Genomic DNA, 23,797 nt, shown 5'->3' with positions numbered 1-23,797 from the left:
CTCCGCTATTTTATGTAACCCTGAACACTCTTGCCTGCACTTATTACCAGGATTTAAGGCTTTCAGCTGTCTCTCTCTCTCTCTCTCTCTCTTTCTCACACACACACACGTTTATTTTTGTGAATTGTGGGGACATTCCATAGGCGTAATTGTTTTAATACTGTACAAATCATATTTTCTATCGCCCTACACCTAAACCTACCCATCACAGGAAACTGTGCAGTGACCTCATAAGTCACCCTCTCCTTGTAATACCTATGTCATACCCATGTCATTATACAAATTTGTGCCCTGATATGTCACAAGAACACACACACACACACACACAATACTTACAAACTGTTAAAATATCCCAATACTTAGTTTGAATATCAAGGCAATTCAAGATGACATTTTTACCCACAAATTCTTTTACTTCAATACAATGCTTCTCTAATGCCACACTCTGGCAATGTCACTATTTATATGGCTATAAATCTGAAATCTCATTCAGTAAAATTCACTTCACTAGCAGTGAGGGTCAGTGGACGGTATCCTCGGATTTGAGGCACAGCTCAGGTAGAGCTAGTCAATCACATTGGCTGGACATAGCTTATAAATTGCCTAGTCTGCAAAAGTTACTACTGAATAGTTTTAGAAATTGTGTTTGGACACACTGCCTGTTTATTGCAGCTAAAGGTGTAGTCACATTTACCTTTGCTCTGCGAAATTTCATGGGGGAAATCCAGTCATTTTAATAGGAATCCACATGATCAGGAATTTTTACTTGATGGCAAAAGATTTCCACATGCAGATTTTGAGACTGATTCAAGTTGGTCACACAGATTTGACAAAATCTGGTTAGAAGGTGACTTCTGTGTGAGCTGTGTTTCACATATCGCTGCACTATTGATAATAGACCTTTTTTGCTAATGTGACTGCACCTTAACTCTTCCACCAGAACACAATATTTCCTACATCTTAATGATCTGCCACATCAATACAGACATTAAACTAGAATCTAGGCTGTTTTGGTCAGTCTCACCAACTTTAGCTATGTTGTAAACATAATTTAAGACCAATTGAAAGTGTGGTTTAAAACTAGGCCATGATCATCTACTCAAGTCTTATGGGAAAGGAAAGATGGTGTTTTCTTTGACGTGAATAAATACCAGAGCTGGACCTGTGGTGTTCTGCCAGTGAATAATCTCACCCTGTTGCAATTAGCCTATTAGCCCAGTTAGAGAGTTGTCGTCTGGTTTCTGTTTAGTCCCAAACATCAGGGGATCACATCTACTGGGGAATCATGCATATATTTAGAAGCTATTTAGTGAACATGCATTCTCTCGTCCCACCTGTAATTCTGTCCCCCCCACAGCACACATGCACACACGCGCACACTGAAAGATTTATTCTAGTTTGCTTTAAAATTTAATGATCTGTGATGTAACTCAGTGCTTCTTGCATCACTGCTGAATCTACAGCACCACAGAAAACAAATTATGTTTTACCTGATCTTGAATGAATGTGATATAAAATAATGGCAAGTGTTGTCCTCGTGGCTGGACAAAAACATACAGTGTGAATCGCAGAAAGACTCGCAGGTTGCCCGTTTAAATAATTCTGATGAATCTTTCACTGAATTAACTCTCAGAATCATTGACTCCAGTGAACTGCTTTAATGCTTTCATAGTTTTGATATATTTGCACAGATTCAGATCTCACTCAGACTGTGTTTTCATTTCTGTGTTTACACTTTCATTTGTTTTGCTGTGAATAACAGAGACTTGCAATTTTTTGGCTTGTTTCTTTGTCTCAGTCGCTCTCTGTCTGTCTATCCCACTCTCACAGTTTGTCTCTAGCTCTGTGGTTGAGATGTCTGCATTAATATTTATGACTGATAACAAAATGCAGAAATTCTCATGACTGTTTTTGCGGTCGAGCCTGGTGCATCTGCTCCACGCTTACACACACACACACAAACACAAAATCTGAATCACTTAAAACGTTTACCCTTTTCATGTACCTCAAACTCTTTCACACATACACTCTTTTATTGTTTGTGTTTATGAGGTGGTCCTGTGGTCTCTGTGTTATAGTATAGCTTGGGGACTGCTTTGAAATTCAACATGATACACTCGTGACTGCTCTTATTTATATATACTATATATACTTTTTGTATTAACTGCCTACATCCCAAATTTAGTGTATGCTAGAACAGTCATGAGTACACACCATCATATAAATTCCCTGTGGGAGAGCAGAGCAGAAAAACAAGAACTGTAGGTCGATAATCTCCTGTTGGTCCAGCCTTGAAGACACAGAGTGAAAGAGATAGAGGGTGGGAATGTGAGGGGTTTGGAGGCAGGGAATGATAGTGTTTGGGAGCTGAGGAGGTCTGGGTTATGTGTGTGATTATGGCTGATTGGTTGAACAGAGCTCAAGTTGTGCTGGGGTTCGAGAGCCCATAGCCCCCCCCCTACTGAGTCATTGCTGAGGTCAGCTGTGAGTATAGCACTGATCACGGTTCCCATGAAACCAGGCCTGTTGATGTCCAGCTTATACTGTATGAGCTGTCAGATACATGAAGTCCACTACAGTGGAATGTTTTTATTTTGTCACCTTTGACCCTTGCACCTAATTCTCTAAACGATTTAGTGCCCACCCACTCCCATGAGCACTGCAAATGATGTAACAGAGTCTTAAATATGTGTGGTACATTAAGAACAGCACTTCTGGGATGTTTTTTTTTTTTTTTGTTTTTTTTTTTTTTTTAAAGTAGAACACTTGGATAGATAATAAATATTTTAAATGAATTAGAACCAACGTTGGAACATTATTTTTTTTTACTGTAAATTATAAGGTGACTTAATTTTAACAATGGAGCAACTTTTACCTTTGCTGATGACTTTTTTTTTTTTTGCTTCCTTCTCTCTCTGTCTCTTTCTCTCTCCCTCTCTTACTTTCTCTTTCTAATTAATCCCCTGATTATCCCTCTAATTAAATCTGGCTACTTTCCTGTATCATTTTAAACAGCAAGATAAATGTGTCTTTTTAAGGAAAGGGGCCAGACTGTCTGTTGAGAGTGATGCAGATTACAGTTATCAGAGCTTGCAGCTAATTATTGTGCTTGGCTTTTTGTCCACGTTTGTCATCCTTTCTTCTAGGGATAAGTGTTTTTTATTGTAACTTTAGACAATGTCAGTGTCAGGCGTGTGTGTGGTCAGAGGGACAGCTGTGAGCGCTAATGACAGAGGCCTCAGCTATAGTTCCTCCTGCATTAAATGAATGACAGTGAGGTTCAGAGCTCAATGGAGTTACGCAAATTACTGGTCTTGGCACATTAAAGGCTTTTGTTGTCTCAGTACCATCCAAATGGAAGTTGTCTTCTCTCCCGCAGTTTACTGTCATTTTACACTGGATTTTCGGATAGGTCTTTTGTGCAAAACCCGTCAGAGGTGAGCACGTACGCCTTGGCTTTGTTCTGCCCTAGAACGTTCTGTCCGCAATTTAAGACAAGTGTTGCTTCAATGGCTTCATTTGAATCAAGAATCAATGCTCGTTTTCCCAATTTTCAGGGAAATTAAATTGATTTTTTTTTTGTCTCTGTGTGTTTTTCATAACAGCTATGTCAGATAGCAGGCTGGAGACGGTGGCTTCTCTACACTCTCATGCTTGCAGCATATTCATAATTCATGTAGGGCAAGTTGAAACTGCAGGTAGTGTAAGTGTTAATAATTTAAGTGTGTCTCACACCAACCAAACAGCTCAAAGTCAAACTCTTTCGTTGCAGATCAGCTCTTGGGCATTCATAGGTGGGATAAGGCATCTGCCACCTCATCAGAACAGGTTTAATAAAGACGACCTTTAATTTCAATTACGAGCTGCCATTTAACAGCGGTCCCATATGCGACGTTCTCTGCCAATCCCCCGGTGTGATATCCGGGTCTTGAAAATGTTTCGTTGTGTTATTGCAGTGGCCTACTTAGACTGCAGGTCATTGTGTTTGAGTGAATAGAAGTACTCAGGATGTCTGGATGCGTTTGGCAAACTTTCAGGGGAATTTTTGTCAACGAGAGCAAACGAATTTCTCCTGAAATGCTGATTGTGATTAAAGGAGTTTTGAATGGACACACAAACGTCAGTTTGCAAGCACATACATAGAAGAACACATGCAACAATACTGTATTTTGGGGTCAAAAAATAGTTTTTTTTTGTTTTTGTTTTTTTTTGATATGTCCTTTTGGGGTTGTCTCCATTTTGTATCATAGCCATAATTACCATATATTAAAAATGAGCTTCTGACTAGTTAAACTTTTTCATGACTTAGTTGAACCTAAAATTTAGAGTTTTCTGTCATCAACAACAAAGCTGGATCCATTGTAGCATTGAGCCATATCATAGAAACAAATCACATCTGAGTCTGAGGACTTGAACAGCTCGATAATCTCCAAGTTGCTATCTCGTAATTACAGTAATTCAGACACAGCATAAACGCAGCGCTGGTAAGACATTTGCTTTGTTAATTTTCCCAAAGCACGTAAACAAAGCTGTGTTGTTCTCAACATGACTTGTTTGAGCGGCCAGACACTGCAACATTGGCTCAACTAGTGCCATGAGTTTGGTTGACCAATGAAAAACAAAAAGCGTTGATTATTTTTTGTTATTATTTTTTAGCAAATAGCCTAAAAATCACTCACTTCACTTTTAAAAACAATAAAATATGTCCCTGTTTAGAGGAAAGAGCAATAAAAGGTGAGAGGGAAAGTAAGTGTTGTAGTTCAGTGTGTGTGTGTGTGTGTGTCTACTCTGATCTGTTTTCTATAGTGCGTTTAGTGATGTGGTTCTTGGTTTTGCTGCCTGTAGGCCTAATGATGTCGTCTGGACAGAATCAGCTCTGATATGTTTCTGTGACGGCCGGGAGTGGAGTAGCAAGGCCTGAATGTAAATCCAGTTAGCACACAGAGTGGCTGGGTTCACAGCGCACATAATTGCATTTTCCGTCTGCGAAGCCCCCAGGGCATGGAAGGGCACAGCCTGTTTAACCATGACTATGACCAGCTACCAGACCTGAGCACCCGCTGCGGTTCTGGGGATGGATGCATGTCAGATTTCGACCAAATGTCTCCAGAAAGACAGCTTTGTGGGGACACACCTGATGGGACTGAATAGTGTACTGTCAGAAGAGTAGGATTATGGTTAGTCTAGTGATTAGCTTTATTTAAAGGTGCTTCATCACATGTAGACCATTCTTGTGTTAAGTGTCATTGTAGAAAATTTTTATATAAATATATTGCATGTTATGTGTGTTAATGAGACACTGTAATTAAGTTGGCAACAGCTCAGTGCCGCTGTTTGTTACTATGAGGGGGAAGAACATCGCAGCTCATATTACCAGCGTTCATCTTCCACTGACAAGCTCACTATACGCGTATAAATGCACTTTTCATGACCCCCTCTGCTGCCCAAACGACAACGATATTTTTCGTCAGCCAGGGTGTGTATGTGTGTGCGTTAGCAGTGAGATTCATTTAAGATGGACGTTGATGGATTCATTTCATAAATCAGTTATGATGAGATGTTGTCATCTGTCTTCTGCTTCACTGGTGGTTAAACATCCAAAAATGGGCAAATAGGGAAAGAGAGGGATACGTGTGCTTGTGTCTTTGTGTGTGTGCTTGTGTTAGTGTGTGCCTGAGGAAAGATTTCATTTGAATATGAGCGTACTTATGTTAGTGTCAGCTGCAGTATTTGTGTTTGTGGCATTTTATTTTATTCATTCTTTTTGTTTTATTTTATTCTCTCTTATCTCTAGCAATAATAGAGCTTCCCTGTGATTGGCTGAAGCTCAGCTAATGTTTGATCAGCAGGTAATTGGCTGGGTCAAGCTTAGTGTGTTGTATGGCATGGATATTGTTCTTTCACAGGACAACAATGTTGCTTCTTCCCTGAAGCCTGTTGATTCTGTGACTCATCGGTTCTTGCAAACACGACATTATGCCGCTGATAAGGGCAACTGTCTTGCGTACGCACATGTTTGTTTCCGATTATGGCGGAGATTCCATTGTTTTTATTCTGAGATGACATTTTCTATCTCCTAACTATCTTCAATTGTATATTTTCATTAAGATAGTAAAACTGATCCACAACTAAATGTACATAGTCTTGTATATGCTATTTCTCAAATCTGGTGTCCAACATAGCCATTTTATTTTATTTATTTATTTTATTTTATTTTTAAAAACATACCTTAAAAATACCCATAAATGCTATAGTCAGCTCACTTGGTTTTGAAATATTCTGTCACCTTTCATGTTAGTTCAGCATCAGTCTACCTTGAACTTTCATGGATGTACAAAAGAAGTGCAAGTAATGACTCTCAGTGAGTCAGAGGAAGTTTGTTAATGCCAGCAGAGGAACGTTGAGCTACAGATGAGCCCAGTGGATTAGACTCCATAATAAACCACAGCTCAGCTCCGCGACGACTGAGAAACTCTGCCAGTCAGTCAGGTCTGTGGGATTTACCGACGGATTTCATGAGGAAAGAGAAATGGAAGAGGACTTTGCTTGATTAGGTTAGTAGGGTGATTAAAGTAGGCTTGATGACCAGGTATTACAAAACAGGTGATGAGGAGCCTGCTTTTAATTTGACACGCAGCGTGTCAATCTATAGACAAGCAGAAAACAGTGTCACAACTATTGTGGAAGCTCTTATATAGCTTAATTTACATGCATACTCACACAGACTCGCCTTTAGAAGCATTTATAGTGAGCCTATGTGTGATGCCTTAAAATGCTGATTCCGTTTGGAACCGAGCGAGAGATGTTAAAAGATACATTAATCTGTTGGGCAGTCATTTGTCAGTTTGCCTCATTATCTGCTGGTCTCAATCCTCTTACAGAGCTCTCAGATAAATGACTAATAATCTAAAGGATTTACGACATAATGAGATTCCTCAGTCGCCGCCACTCCTTTTCCAGCTCGGGAGGGCAGCGGGAAGTCCTCTTTCTGGACACATTTGTCTTCTTCCTCCTCCTGTTGTCTCCGTCTCTCTCTATCGCCGCGGGGAGCGTGTTAAAGCGCACTCTGTTGTAGGCCGCGGAGACGAAATGCAGAATTCACAGTCATGTATTTGATACGGCAGAGAGAGAGCACATCCACTCTACACCAGCGGAGTGCGCTATTCATAGACACACTCGCTGCAGCTAACAGGATGGGTTTTTTTTTTTTCATATTAAAGTATGTGCTAGCTAAGAAGAATTACTAATTACATTTCCTGATTTGATTTTGATTTTGATCTGATTTAAATAGTTTTAAATGATTCAAATTCATTTGATTCTGATCCATTTGGATATATCTGTTATAGTGATATTGTCTGTTTTGGTTACATATTCTCAGCAAATGCAGTAAATTATATAGGGAACTTTACAAAATATTACTTTTTTTTTTTACAAAATATATTTTTTTTAAGAATTATCAACAGGTTCCAAACTATATAGTTTAATAGCTATTTAATTAAAACATGATTTTGAGTCTTTAAGCATGATTCATTTAAAGGACTGGCACAAATGAATCATTTGTTTGTGATTGACTTTTTCTACTGTGTTTTTTGATTCACTAAACATAACTTGTTTAATAAGAGTCATTTATTATTATTATTATTATTAATGATGATGATGATGATGATGATAACCATTATTGATATACAAAAATAATCTAATGTAGTTATTTTAGCTTTTGCACTTTTAGTGATAATGTAGTTGAGACGGAACAAAAAATGTTGCATGCTCACTTAATAAAATGCTATAATACTTTCACCATTTGAAGTTGGGTGTTCGAAAACCTGTTTGCAATTCAGTTGATGATGCTAGTGTTTCACAAAAAGTACACACTTCACCTGAAAGGTTAGGGATTTGAGCAATATCTAGAGAAGTGTATATAATAGAGACTTGGGAGTGGAGTCTTGATTTGGGCCAATAATGCCTAGAAACACCCTACAAACCACTCAGAACACCTTAGCATCAGCATTGCAGTGTCCTGCCAAACACATCAGCATTGTGGCAGCTGGTTTTGCACTGGCAGCCACCACTCGCATACTCTTCAGAAAATGTGGAAATCTCGTATTATCAAGTATTATTATTAAAAGAGAGGTGTGCAGACAGATGGCTCTGCTTCTGCCCTAAAAATAGCATTGCTGTTCACATTATGTGATGATGGGGTTTATGCCTTAGCTGAATGAAGGAAGCATAAACACGCACACGCATCCATACTCACACATGAGATTATAAATTTCATCTGTGGGTTGCTCTCTTATTAATTTCAGAGATTTTTATCAATCATGTGTGCCTGGTGCATACAGATCTGATGCTTTGTCAAAGCTCTTGCCTTCACTATCTGTGATTTCACCCCCCACACACATACAGAGCATTTAGACAGACATGCGCAACAAGCTCTTTCATAAATAGGAAGGAAACCCGAGAATTTCACTGGCGGCTCCTAAACCCTTATCATTTTCTAAAGGTAATGAGAGTCAATCTCCCTCTCTGCTCACTAAGGCCTAACCTGCGGTCTCTAAGGCCCCCTTTGCTAAGGCAGATGCTCTATCACAATGCCTGATAATTTACCTCTTCATAGCTGTGAAATGGAGGAAGAGAATTCAGGTGTGCAGCCGGAGAGTGACGGGGGGCTTTGTGGCGGCACCGAGACCAGCTGACAGGCATCATGTGTGCGTGACAAGAGAGAAATGACTTTTCTCCTGGATTTAGAACCTCAGACACAGCAGCGAGATCGAGCCATCTGGAGCACTCTTCCAAAGGATGCCCTCTTTCATTCGCAACCTCCCGGTCTCTCTTTTTCACCCTCTGCTTTCTTATCTTATCCTCTTTATCTTTCTCTAATAGCTGTAAATGTAACTATCCCTTTAAAGCCATTCAGAGGACTGCATTTTCTTTCTCTCATTCTGTTGGAAAAGTGTCTGATATTTACTGTAAATCCCAGTCAAAATGTTCTCGCAAAAGCCTCTGGGAAGGAGAAATCAGAGGCCAACATTAGATACAGTTAAAATCGATGTGCTTTTAGACAGCAGAGCCTATTGAAAGATTTCACATCATCTTGTTTCTTATGAAATTAGTAGGCTATAACACAGCATTTATTAATAGGTTTAATCTTTTATTGTAACATAAGAACACAACGTGATGTAATTACTACAAAGATTTTCAATAAATGAGAACGTTTACATTCGGCTCATAAATTTGGCTGCCAATTAAATGGATTGGTTCTCCCACAAACTAAAATTCTTTCATCACTTATTTACCCTAATGTTGTTCCAAACCTGTAAAATTTTTGTTTATCTTCGAAACACAAATAAAGTCAGTTTTTAATGAAACCAGAGAGATCTCTCTTCATCCATTGAAAGTTCATTCCATCAATACTTTGGCATTTCCAAAACATATGACACTGTAAACGTATAATCCAAGTCTTCTGAAGAGACACAATCAGTTTATATGATGATCAGATTTAATATTTATATTAAAGTCTTATTTGGAACAATATGAGTGTGAGCAATTGACACAATTTTCATTTTTAGGTGAACTATCCCTTTAATTCACAGGGGAGTTTTGTTGTTTAACAAACCCAAAAGTTTGCCCCATATATACACAGTCACATGACACTTTTCCAAAATTGCCCATTTCAACTGTGCCCAATAGGATTTTCATTCTCTCGCTCTCGCTCTCTCTTCCAAGCTCCCAGTCTCTGTGGTGGGGCGGCGATTCACTTTTATTCATGTAATTTATTTCCATTGTGCCAAATACCCAAATTCTCATTAATGGCCAATAGTAGCCCCACGGCAATTTGCAGTGGTCAAAAGAGATTTTCAAAATGATTTGTTCTCCTTGTATACTCTGAGATGTCAGTTGGAATATTCAATTAAATCAGAGGCTTTTTGTCAAAAGCAGTAGATAATTCGGTCTGGATTTTCTCCTGGGTAGTTTGAGAAAACATTGACCGAATCGCCCTGTGAACGCTGAAATTACCTTAAATCCCCTCGCAAAACATTTACCACACAAATAGGCATCATGACGGTATTGATTTAGTTTTTCTGCATTGTTTTGAACCCATTTGTGTCATGTGTCCAAAATATTTCACAAAAATGGCGCTGAGATATCTGTAAGAATTTTCTAGAAAGAGAGATAGTTTGATGGAACTTCAAGAGATGCAACTACACGCTGATGGATAAGCGCTGACACCAGAACAAGAGCAATAAACTTAAATATGAGCCATGATTCACTGTGAATGATCACTCGCCTCTTATAAATGTTGTAGTCAAATCTTCTCAATCTGAAAGCGCAGTCTCACTCTCAAGCCTGATTGAAATGGGGAAAAAGGCCCATTTCTTTTTAAAAATAAAATAAAAACAGCACTGTGGTGAGGCCAGTAATGATGTCATCTGTCATTCACCCAGCCTGACCGCTCTGGACCTATCAGCTGTCATCTAAGCTGTGATTGACAGTAGTCATCCACCAGTGACAAGTTATCAATCAAAGCAAAAGAAAGCTGAGGGCTCCGGGCCGTAGCCATGGAGACAGAGATGGCAAAGGGTCCTCGCCTTCACAGCTCTTACATACTATGTGTATTTCAGTGCAGATTTCTCTTTTGGTTCGACACAATTCGGTATGTTTCCCATCGGTGCCATAGCGCCTCTCTAGTTCTCAAGTGTTAATTGGCTGTAAATGGTAAGATGCTCTTGCTGGAGTTGACATCCCAGGATGAGCTCTCTTGGCAGATCCTTATCCCGCTGTGTGACAAAACGCCATGTTTATCGAATGGGTGCATGTGTGTTCTAATGATTCTTGTGTTTTTTGCCTCACAGTCTTTCTGCTTTCTGTTTGTGTTAAGTTTAAGCTGTTAGTACTTTTTTTGAAGGATTTAAAAAAATCTTTTTTTAAATCTCAGCAGATGTTTTTTTTTTCTTTTTTCTAATGCACATGAATTAAAACCCTGGGAAATGTCATTCCATCCACACATTTCGATGAATGACCAGAAGGTGTTCATTTTCAATGACATTTGACAGTATGAACATTTGCAAGTTGAGCTCAACTTGTCTACTTTTAATGTTGTAGTCGGTGTGAACAACTTGAGAGACATACATTAATCAAATTCTCACTTCACATATAACCTAACCTCCCTTTGTCTGTCCCCAGCTGACCCGTGTCCCAGTGGAGGCCTGTGAGCAGTATTCGTCCTGTAACGAGTGTCTGGGATCTGGAGATCCTCACTGTGGCTGGTGTGTGCTCCACAGCATGTAAGTACAACCCTCCTGCACCACACTCTGTCCTGCACACCTAAATTAAGACAAACTATCGGGGGATTATAGAAAGGGATAGTCCACCCATATTCTGTGGAACAAAAGATATTTTGAAGAATGTTGGTAGCCAATGTTTCGCTTCCCATTGACTGATTATTTGGACAAAAAATACAATGGAAGTTAATGGGAACATCCTTTTTTTGTGTCTGTGTTCCACAGAAGAAAGAAATACATAGAGATTTGGAACGACATGAGGGTGAATAAATAATGTCAAATTTTTTTTTTATTTTTGGGTGGACTCTCCCTTTAAGAGCCATGAGGCATTAAGTGCCCTATTTTAACGATCTAAGCGCATGGTCTGAAGCACATGGCGCAGGTGCACTTAGGGCGTGTCTGAGTCAACTTTTGCTAGTTTAACGACAGAAAAAATGGTCAGCGCACCATGTGTTTGGTCCAACAGGGTTGTACCTAGTCTCTTAATGAGTCATGGGTTTGTTTTGGGCATAATGTGCAATAGACCAATCACAGTGTCATCTCCCATTCCCTTTAAAAGCCAGGCAGATTGCTATTTACATGGCGGAATATAGACACCCTCAACCTGACGAGTCAGTTAAAATGCATGTGTGTGTATTGCCACGATTGGTCAAATAATTAGCAATTTCAAATAAACAATTTAACTCCCTCGGGTCGGCGGTCACGCTGGCGTGATCACCGCGTTTTTTTTCTAACCAGTGTGAAAGAGATTCAAAATACTCTGTCAATGTTGCACATACAATTAAGAGCTATACACCATTTTAATCTGTGGAATATCTTCTTTTATTTGTGTACACTCAGAGTAAAAACAAAATGTTGTGCTTTTTGTAAAATAAAGAAAACTAACATGATGCGTGATCTCTCGTCTCCCTCTGAACGAAGTCCAATCTGATAGTTCTCAGAAAATGAACTGTAACTTAGTGAATACTAATCACAAAAAAATTTGACTTGTGTCTAAAAAAACGTTGAAATGTCAGGTTTTAAATCGTGTAAGTCAAATCGAAAACAAACCTTCTGTGTTTATGTAATCTGTATGAAAAGAGAGCCATGTCAGAAGTCCTTGATTCAGCTCATTATCCGCTAATGCGGCCACGCCCACGGAGGGTGCGCTATTCAGACGCAAATTCAGTCAATACATGCATTCATCGTCTCAATTGTGTATTTATTGTCTTGAAAAGTGTTTTGAATAGCCATAGTTAGCGATCTCTGGCCTCTGTTAGTTCAGTTATTTCCTGGATTGCCTATTCTTCTTTAGCATTGGCATTTGTGGACTAAAAGTGCACAGAGCGCCCTCCGGCTGCAAGTATGAATTGTAAACACAGTATCCAGCACTCATAGTAATGACAATAAATAATGAATAAATACTCCTCTGTATAGAAAATTGACATAAACATGAGAATCCATCAATATTTCTCCAAATGTGCATGCTTTTAAGCTAAAAGCCTATATGAAATGCCATAGAGGTAACATAACTGTTCAGACACTTTGTATCATAGAAATGCATTATATTTTAATAATAGAATACCATTATTTTAAATTGTAATAATATTTCACAGTATTGCTGTTTTTTCTGTATGTTTGATTTACATTATGATGAGCTTGAGACATGATCAACAGAGGGTTTTTTCACAGCCTATCTGACTGAAAGGCCTCATTATTTATGCAGGTCATTAGAGCTCTTTTATGCGATTCTTTTGTCTTCTCAGGTGAGAATCACCCATTATACATGAGGATTCACGCCTCCACGCATACTGTGTTTCTTGACCAAAGATGTTTTAGAAAATTTAAATCTCTCTATTGTTTTATATGAAGGAGTAGGAATGATAATTTTTACATAATTTTGAAGCAAAAACTCTAGTCTACAATCTCCAATACCCAGAAGTCTTGTGAACACAGATTTAATATATATTTTTTGGCCTTAGTTCAGTGACTTACATTTTTTGTGTTTTTTTTCAATAACCACGCATAAACGTTATTCCTTCAAAAATACAAACATGTACATACATGTTCCTTACATATTATTGTAGCCTAGTTTGTGCTGAATACAGTGTAATGACACTTTTTCCATTAATATGTTTATGAACAACTGAAAAAAGCACAAATGTCAGGGCATGTCAAAACTTCTCCAGGCCCCAAATCAGCCTCAGACCCCTGAGGGTTAATTTGTCATTACTGCAAAGGGTAATTCTGATACATGCAACGACTATCCATTATGACATGTAGGCATTTTTATCTTTATGTACACACTAATAATCTTTTACATTGTAATCCTTTTATTTTTAATATTTGTCATGTTTGTGTGCTGTTGCCCTGTGTGTGTTGTGCGTTGTGCACCCACTTATAGGTGCATATTACTAACACGCACTTTAAAAACAAACAAAAAAATCTGCACCATTGACTTTAGACCAGGTTTTTGTCAGTCAGTGGCGCAGTCGTTTTCAGTTGCCTCAAAATAGCAACACGCCAACAATGCACCTGAACACACCTCGTTTTCAGACCAGAACAGCCATGGGCGAACAGATGGGTGCGAGTGCATTTGCTGTTTAAACAAAGTGGGCTCTGGATGTGAAAATGATAACTGTGTTGGGTTGAAACTAGCAAAAAACACTTGGGTTGTGCCTGGCGTCGCATTGCACCGGGTGTATGATAGCGCCTTAATAGTTTCTATATTATCACAGAAAGGCCTTTACAACTAAACCAATTTAAGAGGATTTGATAGTCTTTATTTGTTTTATACACAGTCTAGATGTAATGAAGGGGTTAACAATAAAAAAAAAAAAAAACATTTATAAATATTTAAAAAATATTTTTACAATAAAAAATATCTAAAGCAATTAATTAGGACAAGATGTAACAGTTTGATAATTATTGATCATTTTTTGTTAATTATTTATATACTTTACATAAACATATGTTACATACATGTAATTCAAGTAAGTCACATTCAGGTAACTGTGTGGCCTTGGAGTTTGGAAACAACTCTTCACCACCTCAAAATTTCCCACTAATGGATCTCAGACACGTGCACACACATGGATACACATAAACACACATACTCATACACAGCCCACCTTTCTACCCACTGTGTAAAAAGTGAGGGTGATGGATGCTTCAGGCTCTCAAGGGATAGCCACATTTCCCACTCCACTGTAAATTGAAAATTGGATTCTTGTCCTCTTTTGAGGACCCAAGAGGAGTGTGTGTCTGTGCGGTAGTCTGTGTGTGGCATGGCGATCTCAATCTTTCACACAGCTCCATATTCAACAACCTCTAGGTCTTAAAACACTCTACACACATATGCACACGTCGCCTGTGCCACTAAGGAACGACAGGGCCAGAGAAGGTCTGGAAGACATTAGCAGTGTTTCAGACCAAGTGCAACGTTACCCTCTTAAGTGCAGAGAGAGAGGGAAAGTGAGGGGGAGTAAAGAGATATGTAGAGATTCAGGGCCTATCGCTCTCTGTCTCTCTCAGGGCTTTTGAGTGCACTAGACGCGACAGGGGCCATGGGCATGGCGTTTGCCACATGGCTGCCCAAGGTCACGCATGCTTAAAATCTCACACTCATCTGTCTCTCACCCTCTCGCTCTCATTCTCTCTCACTCCCTCTTGCTTTTGTAAAGGTGAGGGTGGCCTTAGTGCTGGACAATGAGACAGGTGGTCAAATGGCCTGTGCATGTATCATTTCCTCCCGAGACGTTTGATAGTTTGTCTTGAGGTTTACTGCTGAACTCCAGCTGATGTTCATAGATTAAATACAGGTGAATTGAGCCACATGTTAGCACTTTATTTATTTATTTATTATTTTTTTTTTAATTTATTTATCATTTTTAGCCATTTAGCAATTTATTTGTTTTAATAATTATAATTAAATCAATTTTTTATATAAGTAATTATTAATTTATTTATATATCCATTAAGCATTTTCTAGTTGTTTACATTTTAAACTATTTGTTCATTATATTTAAATCACATAATTTATGTATTTTTATACAAGTAATTGTATTTAATAGGCATGTATTATCCCTTTATTTAGCCATTTATTCATTTTAGCCATGTAGCAATTTTAGCTGTTTGTTTAGCTATTTTATTTAGCAATTCGTTTATTTTTAAATACATTTATGTATTTTTATATAAAAATGTATATAAGACGGCTGACCAATAGGTGCCAGTGAATGCAGGTATGCAGCGTTGCAAGTATATTGCATATTTTTACATTTTTGTATTTATTATTATTTATGTTGAATTATTAATTTTTAAAAAAGAGTGTCATGGAGCATGACATATGTCCATTGCAGTGTCTGAAGGGCACTTTGGCAGGTTTCAGATCACATCCTGTATTCGCACTGCAGATATAGGCTGATCAACTGGCCATGATTGTCCATGAAGGAAAGAGGTCATTTGTGACTGAAAACTGTGCAGCTAGAGAAAGCTGGCTCTTTCTCTCCTTCACTCTGTCATTTCTCTCTATCCTCTGGCAGCAGAAACAGTGTCAAGTGTACATGGGACACAATGCTAATAAAAACAGCAGCAGTTTGTTGTTTAGCCTCAGGTGGTAGAAGGGCCAGCACTCGCAGGAGGTCTTTATGTTGGTTGGCAACACAACATGTATGGCTGCATCTGCAGAGGCCAGCCCTCGGTTCCATTCAGGGCTGTGTCGCTTCTCATTTTGGACTCCTTTGTCTTTCACTGCATTTTTCACATTATGCATCACCATCCCATTCGCTTCTTCTGTGTTTTTCATTACTTTCTTATAGCACACTCTCCTCTCTCTCTCTCTCTCTCTCTCTCTCCTCTCTTTTCTCATGGCCTCATGCCCAGAGAAAGTGAACAGCACCGCTCTCTGATGGAGTCAGGCAATCCGACCTGGCCTCCCTGGGTCCCTGGCTGATTGATTGCCCTGGAGTTTACCTTTCCCATCCTCTGCTCCCCTACATACTTAACCAGGGTCCCTGTAACTTGAGCCCTGCCCAGAGAAGGCTCTCTCACGCCAGGCTTGACTCTTTTCAGCACTCCCTGTAATTGTCTGCTGTAATCTACCTGTTTTCCATGGGTAACGATGGCTAAAGCAGCATATCTCAACACTGATATGACACAAAGAGATTCTCTGTCATACAGTGATTGTATTGTGTTTTTTTTTTAATGAGAGATGAAAGTCTTCGTAAACAGATCAATAGAGATGTACAAATATCAGATAGACTGCACTGTCACCCTGTTCATTTTAGTTTGAGAGAATGCACACGTTACAGATAGACAGCAATCCAGGTCTGTCTGTCTGTCTGTCTATCTATCTATCTATCTATCTATCTATCTATCTATCTATCTATCTATCTATCTATCTATCTATCTATCTATCTATCTATCTATCTATCTATCTATCTATCTATCTATCTATCTGTCTGTCTGTCTGTCTGTCTGTCTGTCTGTCACTGGTTCTTCATCTTGATAAATAAAGTACTTTTGTGAGTTGTTTGATGTTTAAAGTTCATGCAAGGAACTGGAAAATAAGTGAAAATATTACCATCTCTAATTACCATAAATGTTTTTCTAATTACCAAGATGTTAAAAATCACACAAACATTGTAAAGAGTGAAAGGTGCAGTTTTCACGTTAAGGAACTATTTCTACCTGATTTGAGATTTAAAATGTACTTTTAAAGTACAAGACATATCAGGGAAGGCACAGCAATTGATGATGAATTAACCAAGTAAAAGCTAAGAATTATTTTAAAATGTTTTCAGTGAGAACTGGAAATTAATGATAATTGGCTAATTTTGCTCATCTTAGTAGACTGTAGCTCTGCCTCTGCTAACTCATACAGTTACTCTTCCTCTGTGGAGAAAATCCCAGTTACCATAGTTACCCATGGATTTCAAGAGAGGAAAATGAGAGGAATATCTGGCTGTTTATAGAAAAGAGAAACTTAAGTTTTTGTGTGGTTTTGCCACATCAAATGAAAAAAAGGAAGGGAAAAAACCCCTACAATCTAACATGAATAGTCATCAAGCACCAAATTTAAGTAAGTTTGCTTAGAAACAGGAGATTTGAGGTATCATACATGTCTGTAGCAAAACCACTGGGGTGTCAGTTTAACACTAGGGTTAGAGGTTTGTTCAGATCCCTCAAGGAAATCGTTAGCTCTCTCTCCTGTCTATGTATCTCTCATAACTGTTCTAACATGTCAAATAGTATAAAATAGTCTAATGACACAAAGCAACAGAGGGCTGTTTTGTGTTAAGTGAGGTCAATATGTTGGCCAGCAGAGCATAAATATAGTAACCTAGACTGCTGGAGAGCAGAGATCTGTAATGAGACGGATCACTCCAGTCCTCCAGAGAGATGCAAAAGTCAACAGAATTCCACACAATCACCAGAGAGAGAAAGAAAACAACACACTGAAGGGATGGATGGATGGATGGCTGGGCTTATTTGCTCGACCCACACTACTATTGATCATAGAGAAAATGGAGCAGAGGGGTTAAGGGTCAGGGGGTCCATTTGAGAGGGCGTGTATGTGTGTATAAACCACTTGGGGAGATTGTGTGACACTAAATTAACAATGCATTAACTCAGTCTCAGGATGCTTGGGTCTGACCTTCAGTTTGTAGACAGAATCAGCACACAACCCCTCAGACCTTTGAGATGTTGTTTTTTTCTACAGACCTTCTACTGGTCCTGGTGATTTCTTGAAAGTTTAAACACAAGGGGTGTGCCAAAAAGGTGAGAAAGAAAGAAATCTGAAGTCTTGATTACAAAATGGCCTCTGCTGAAGCCTCAGTGCACCTTTTATGTAAATGTAAAAGGTGTAAAACAACCCTTAGGCAACAGCAACACCTTTAACATATATTTTACAGCTTTGAGACTGTCTGATTGAATAGCAGGAGAGAACAGACAAATATCTGTGAGATGCTGCTTAGTTTAAGAGCCTCTCTGCAAGTTTGTTGTTCCCAATCAACCTTCAGATAACCTCCCCTCTCGCTGTCAACAGAGGAGCAAAGCCGCCCGCTTCAGACTCCTGTTTACCCAAAAGATCTCCAGAAGAGTCTGTTAGTCTTGGAAAACAGGACCAGAGAGGCAAAAATCAATAACTCTGGGAGAGGGGGAGGGCGCCCCCGAAGTTTTAATGTTCAGATGTGTAATTTATGAAGCGGTTTGTTTACTTGTTAAGCTTTCATTTTTATCCATCTGATCCCTCTCTGCCTCTTTGACTTGGAGAGGATGATTTGTTCATGTTTATGATAGAAGAGGGTGTCTTTTTTTAATGTGAGAAAAGACTATTAAAAATTGTTATCTATCCCAGACCCACACAAAATGTGTGCATTTTTGCACTATTTATTTTGTTTATACTGTAAATAAATTAGTGAAAAAAATACAAAATAAACATTCAGTTTATTTCAAAAGAGACATTTCAAAAGACCGCCATTATAATCAGCCTAGTATTTTGTGAATGGAGGACATTTGCATTCAGTCGACCTGTAAAGTCTATAGTATTTATTTAATTATATAATCCCAGATTGAGTGGAAAATGTGTTCACCACAATTTAACAACATTACATCCGTTCTTGACAATCGCACTAGTTCCCGAGGGCTGCAATGAATAACTCCCCTGACTGCTTTACAAATGTCGTGGAAACATTGCCAGAATGTTTCGCAGGCAGTCATTTTGCATGGGGTGTAAATGAGCAGCGATTGTGATGGTTTGGAATGGCGTGGAGATGGATAGGCTGTAAATCATAATTAAGACAGAGAAAATAAGGCTGTCAGATTTCTGTCTCTCTTTCCGAAAAAAAAAACTGACAGGCAGAGATTGCAGCAGATTGACAAAGATGCAAATTCACACTCCATTATAATATCTTTATGCATCTTTATTAGGATGGATATTATTTTGGGGCAAATGAAGAATATCAATATGTCTATCCAACAGTATCTTTGACAGCCTGTTACTATGGCTTTATGAGAGACAAGATTATTGTTTAAAACTGTAATGGTCATGTTGTCCTGGGTCAGACTTCACAGATGCATCCACAGATGACTAGTGTATTATTTATTGTACTTTTTTGGATTTTAGATTTTTTAGCTGCAGCTTAGGGTTCTGATAAGAACTGAATTTATTAATAAATTCTCCCTAACATCTGAACTCATGTGCATACCTTATGCTCTTGTTCTCCCATAAGCCAGGGTCAGTTCTGAAGTTTTAACTTCTCGTCCAGATCTTGTTTGTGTGGCTGCGCTGGGAGAGGTTAGAACACAGTTCTCTTTGATCCACTGTATATGTGTGTCTGTTTGTTGAATACTAAGGCTTTGTTTATGCCACTAGAAGAGCCTCTCCCCAGTGGGGCCTTCCCCAGCTTTCTGCTCTAATGTGAGATGAGAGAAGAAGCTATCATTGTCTTTCTGAGGACTGTGATATTGTCTGTAGAGAAGTCTGTCACAGGAAAAGATGGTGTGGTGAAATTCTTTAACTCTGGCGTGATGCTGAAACTCTTTTGGAATACCCACATTCCACAACACCTCATAATGTTGAAACTTTGCAGATATGTTCATGACGCTAAATGAGTTGTTGTCACACAATATCAAGAAAAACATATAGGTCAGGGGTGCCCAATCCTGTCCCTGTGGAGGTCTACCTACCTGCGGAGTTCAGATCCAACCCTGATCAAATACACCTGTCTGTAATTATCAAGTGCTCCTGAAGATCTTAATTAGCTGGTTCAGTTGTGTTCGATCAGGGTTGGAGCTGAACTTTGCAGGAAGATGGATCTCCAAGAACAGGATTGGGCACCCCGTTCTAGGTTAATCAGTATTTCCAACTCAAAATGTGTTGTGGGTCTAATTTACCTGGAACATAAGAGATTTTTTTTCAGCACTGGGCTGTTTGTTTCAAAAAAATGACACACTAGTAGTTACGGCACTTTTACATGTGGTATTTCTAAAGTGATGTAGACGGCACATGCAGATAAATGTTACTATCAGCAGGCACAATTTATTCTTAGTGCATTCCACCTGGGATTGTATTGAAAGAATTGAAAACATCAAGTCAGTACTGTGTTGTTTTGGACCCAAAACACGCACACAGCCCCACCCCGTGGAGAATGGCGTCTCCCCAGGGGAGCAGGACCGGCCCTGTCGCCCCTGGTGTTGAGTTCCTGAAGAGCCTGGGAGGAGTTTGCGGCTGGCTGAGAGAAAGGAACATGCTCCAAAAGTGACGGAAGCATCAGGACAGAACTACAGACAGCCTCACGACTGTCAGTGAGATCTCTCGGAAAGCAGGCAGTCCTACACGACTCAACCTATCCCTCACTGTCACCTTGCTGTCACCAGAGAAAAAGCAGGAGACAGAGAGAGAGAGAGAATGCAATGGGGAGAAGGGTTGAAGACAGCAAGAGGGGTGGCCTGTCCTGGTGTGACAGAGCGTGAACTAGACATGGAGACAGACACACCTGAGAGAGAAAGTGAGAGAGCGCACAGGCAGTGATTGAAAAGACAGGAAATAGATGTGGAGGAAGTTTAAAGAAAGTAAAGCAAAAATGAAAATTCTGTCATTATCTATCAAACGTCATGTCATTGCAAACCACATTACTGTCCTTCTTCCCTGGAAATGAAAAGAAATTCTGAAGATAAAATAAAAAACAACTTTATTTTAAGTTGTCCTTGTTACAGTGTAATAAACATTTAAGTACAGAGTAATATTAATTAACAACATGTACTTACTATAGGGCTAGGATTAGGGTTTAGTTTAGGGTTAGCTACATGTAATTATACATAATTTACTGTTATTGTTATAGTAAGTACATGTAACAAAGACACTAAAGTAAAGTGTTACTTTTTTTTTTTTTTTTTTTAAATGAACCATTCTAATTCTATCACTTAAATAAATAGAGCATATTTTAGTATCCTACACTGCTACTTACTGGAAAAACTGATTATTTTAAATAACATCCAAGCTACTGGAAATGTGTGTTAAGTCAGCAGCATCGCTACTTTTAGCTAGTTACTTCCCAAAACTGACTCATTATGCAAATCACTAATGTTCCAAAATATTTGAGATTTACATCCATTCTGAGCTCCTTTAAAAAGTTCTTGTCACAGTGTGATATAGCAACTAAAAATCTTCTGTTAGAATGTGCTTCTAAATTTATCTTGAGAGATTTGCTTTTCGTGATTTTCCACACATTTGAATGGTTTATAATGGTGCGGGAATAGATACAGTGATTTATGGTAAGAACATTGTGTTCACCGCAGCAGGTGTACAGTTTGGAACCAGCCCAGTATAGGATACAAAAAGACAGACAGTCCTGTGTTTGTCGTAGCCTAATTTTACACAGGTTTCAAATGTCATGCGTGTTTCACAGTTACACAGACTCTTTTCCAAATAGCTCCAGAAATGTGATATGCCAGTTCACAAACTTTTTGAAATTGCCATTCACCTTGCATTGGCACAGAAGCAAAACATTTTTCATAAATGTTCGACCAGATCAGATTGTTCTCTCTAATTTGAGCGGCACATTGATTTTTCCTCTGGGCACGCGGGGACCTGTTGGGTCATTCTCTCAGGTGGCAGAAGACCTGCTTGTTTGCCCTTTGTGATAGAGGACAGATGCTCTATCTATAGCACACACACACACTCTCAAGTTACTCTCCTTTCTTAGGTGGAGTCTTACTGAGTGTGACCTCTTTAAAATGCTTTGTATAAATTTGAAGACAAAGAGTCTAATTGTCCTCACATCCACTCTGCCTTTGTCTTTTCGGGCATTCTTAGAGGTCTTCCCTGTTCTCACGTGCGTATTTCTTTCTGCTGAAAACTTCGTTGACCCCTGCAACTGAAAGGAAAAAGATTCGTCTGCTCGATCTAAATGTTAAGAGATTAAAAAAAAGAGTTGTAAACGTTCCTCTGAGCTATATCATGACAGCCGGGTGTTAATACGTGCAATGTTTGATCAGATCTGTAGGGGATGTGGTGTTGGAGAAGACAGATAATCTGTTTAATATTAGCAGGGTAAGATGGGTCCCCTGGCCCAGGAGGAACAGGGACAGCAGGAAGACGAGATGAAGGAGCCGGTCTGAGGTGTTTTTGACAGCTCCCGAAATTGCATGCGAGTTTTGAGGCGAGCGCTGCTGCGTCACGGAAAACTTGACGCTTTTATGGCATTGAGATGAATTGTGGGTATTGTGTGGGTGTGTGTGACTTTGATGGGTAATGTGTCTCTCCAGCTGTGCCGTAGTCTGGAGTCGGATGGATTCTAGTCAAATGAAAATGTTCAGAAATGCAACTCAGATTCTGAGGCCGTGCTGCTTTTAGACAGATTTGGTGTTGTGGTCAGTAGGGTTGGGCAAAAGTACCTTATCTACCTCAATCCTTCCCAGGGCTGCCTATACTTCCAAACACCCATTAAAGGGATAGTCCACCCAAAAATGAAAATATTCAGTTATCATTTATTTACAACATTTTCAGTTCCCATTGACTTCCATTATATTTTTTTGACCACACATTGGAAGACCACACATATCAGAAAAAATGAAATGTATAATATTAGAATTTATATAACCATCAGTCATATCAAATCATATGAATCTTACAACATACAAAGGGCACATTGAATTGGCTCTTACATCGGTTTTGATTCTTTTGTTTTTAACTGAGTTGTTACATAATGTGACTTATGTAATCATTTTTGAACTGCTGACAGACTTATTCATTTGTCATGAATAATGTTATCTTTTGGTTTGCATCCATCAAGTTCCACATAAAAAATCATGAGGTAGAGTGCCTTTCAAAATATTTAATTCACTGTGTTCCCAAAATGAGCATTATAATGCTGTAATATACAGTAAAACATATTTTTGGAACATTTTTTTTTTGTTTTGACTGCTGCAGCCTGTGTGGTTTTTTTGCAAGCATGTGTTTGTGTGTCTCAGTATGCCTCGGTGTGTTGGGGTCGTTCCCGGGGTGCTCCACACTAATTTTCCACTCAGCTGAGGTTTGTGGCCCAGTGGGGGGCAGTGGCCCCAAGGTCTCTGCTGGGAATAATCGGGTCAGAGCCACTGGGCTGCGTAATGACTCTCCACGAGTCTCTTCCTCTTTCTGTCTTCTCTCCTCCATCCTTCTCTCTGCTTCATGCCTCCCTCTATCCTTCCATTCCTCTTCTTTGCTCTCTCCATAATGATGGTGACCGACTTGCTCTTCTCTCACTCTCACAGGGTCTGGCTCATAGCACTGACTCTAAATTTAAACCTGCCATTTGTCAGTGTAGCTGCTCCTTCTTTTGTCAGTGCTCTCCCTTGCTCCCTTTCTCTCTTGGTTTCGTTCTGTATTTTAAAGGTGTCTCAGATTCTACTGTACTTTATATGTGCAACTTGGATGGGGTTTGTATATCTGGCCACTAGGCAATAGTTCAACTTAATTTCCTCTTCTCGTTCCTCATTCCTTAACCATTGGGAAAGCGTCCCAATGGGAGGCTTGATAACCGTCGGGATGAATG

General features: G+C 39.1%; 1 protein-coding gene across 4 annotated transcripts in view; it reads left to right on the top strand.

The window, feature by feature from the left end:
• Positions 1-23,797, top strand: part of plxna4 (plexin A4) — a 214,489-nt gene that overhangs the window by 120,349 nt on the left and 70,343 nt on the right. For all 4 annotated transcript variants that reach the window (XM_048157446.1, XM_048157449.1, XM_048157448.1 and 1 more), the window contains one exon: positions 11,182-11,282. In XM_048157446.1, the coding sequence (XP_048013403.1) occupies positions 11,182-11,282 (101 nt within the window). The remainder of the gene's footprint in view (positions 1-11,181; positions 11,283-23,797) is intronic.

The sequence above is a fragment of the Megalobrama amblycephala genome, linkage group LG14, assembly GCF_018812025.1.
Source record: "Megalobrama amblycephala isolate DHTTF-2021 linkage group LG14, ASM1881202v1, whole genome shotgun sequence".
Taxonomy (NCBI): domain Eukaryota; kingdom Metazoa; phylum Chordata; class Actinopteri; order Cypriniformes; family Xenocyprididae; genus Megalobrama; species Megalobrama amblycephala.
The sequence above is the reverse complement of the archived record's forward strand: the minus strand, read 5'-3'. Positions and strand labels throughout refer to the sequence as shown.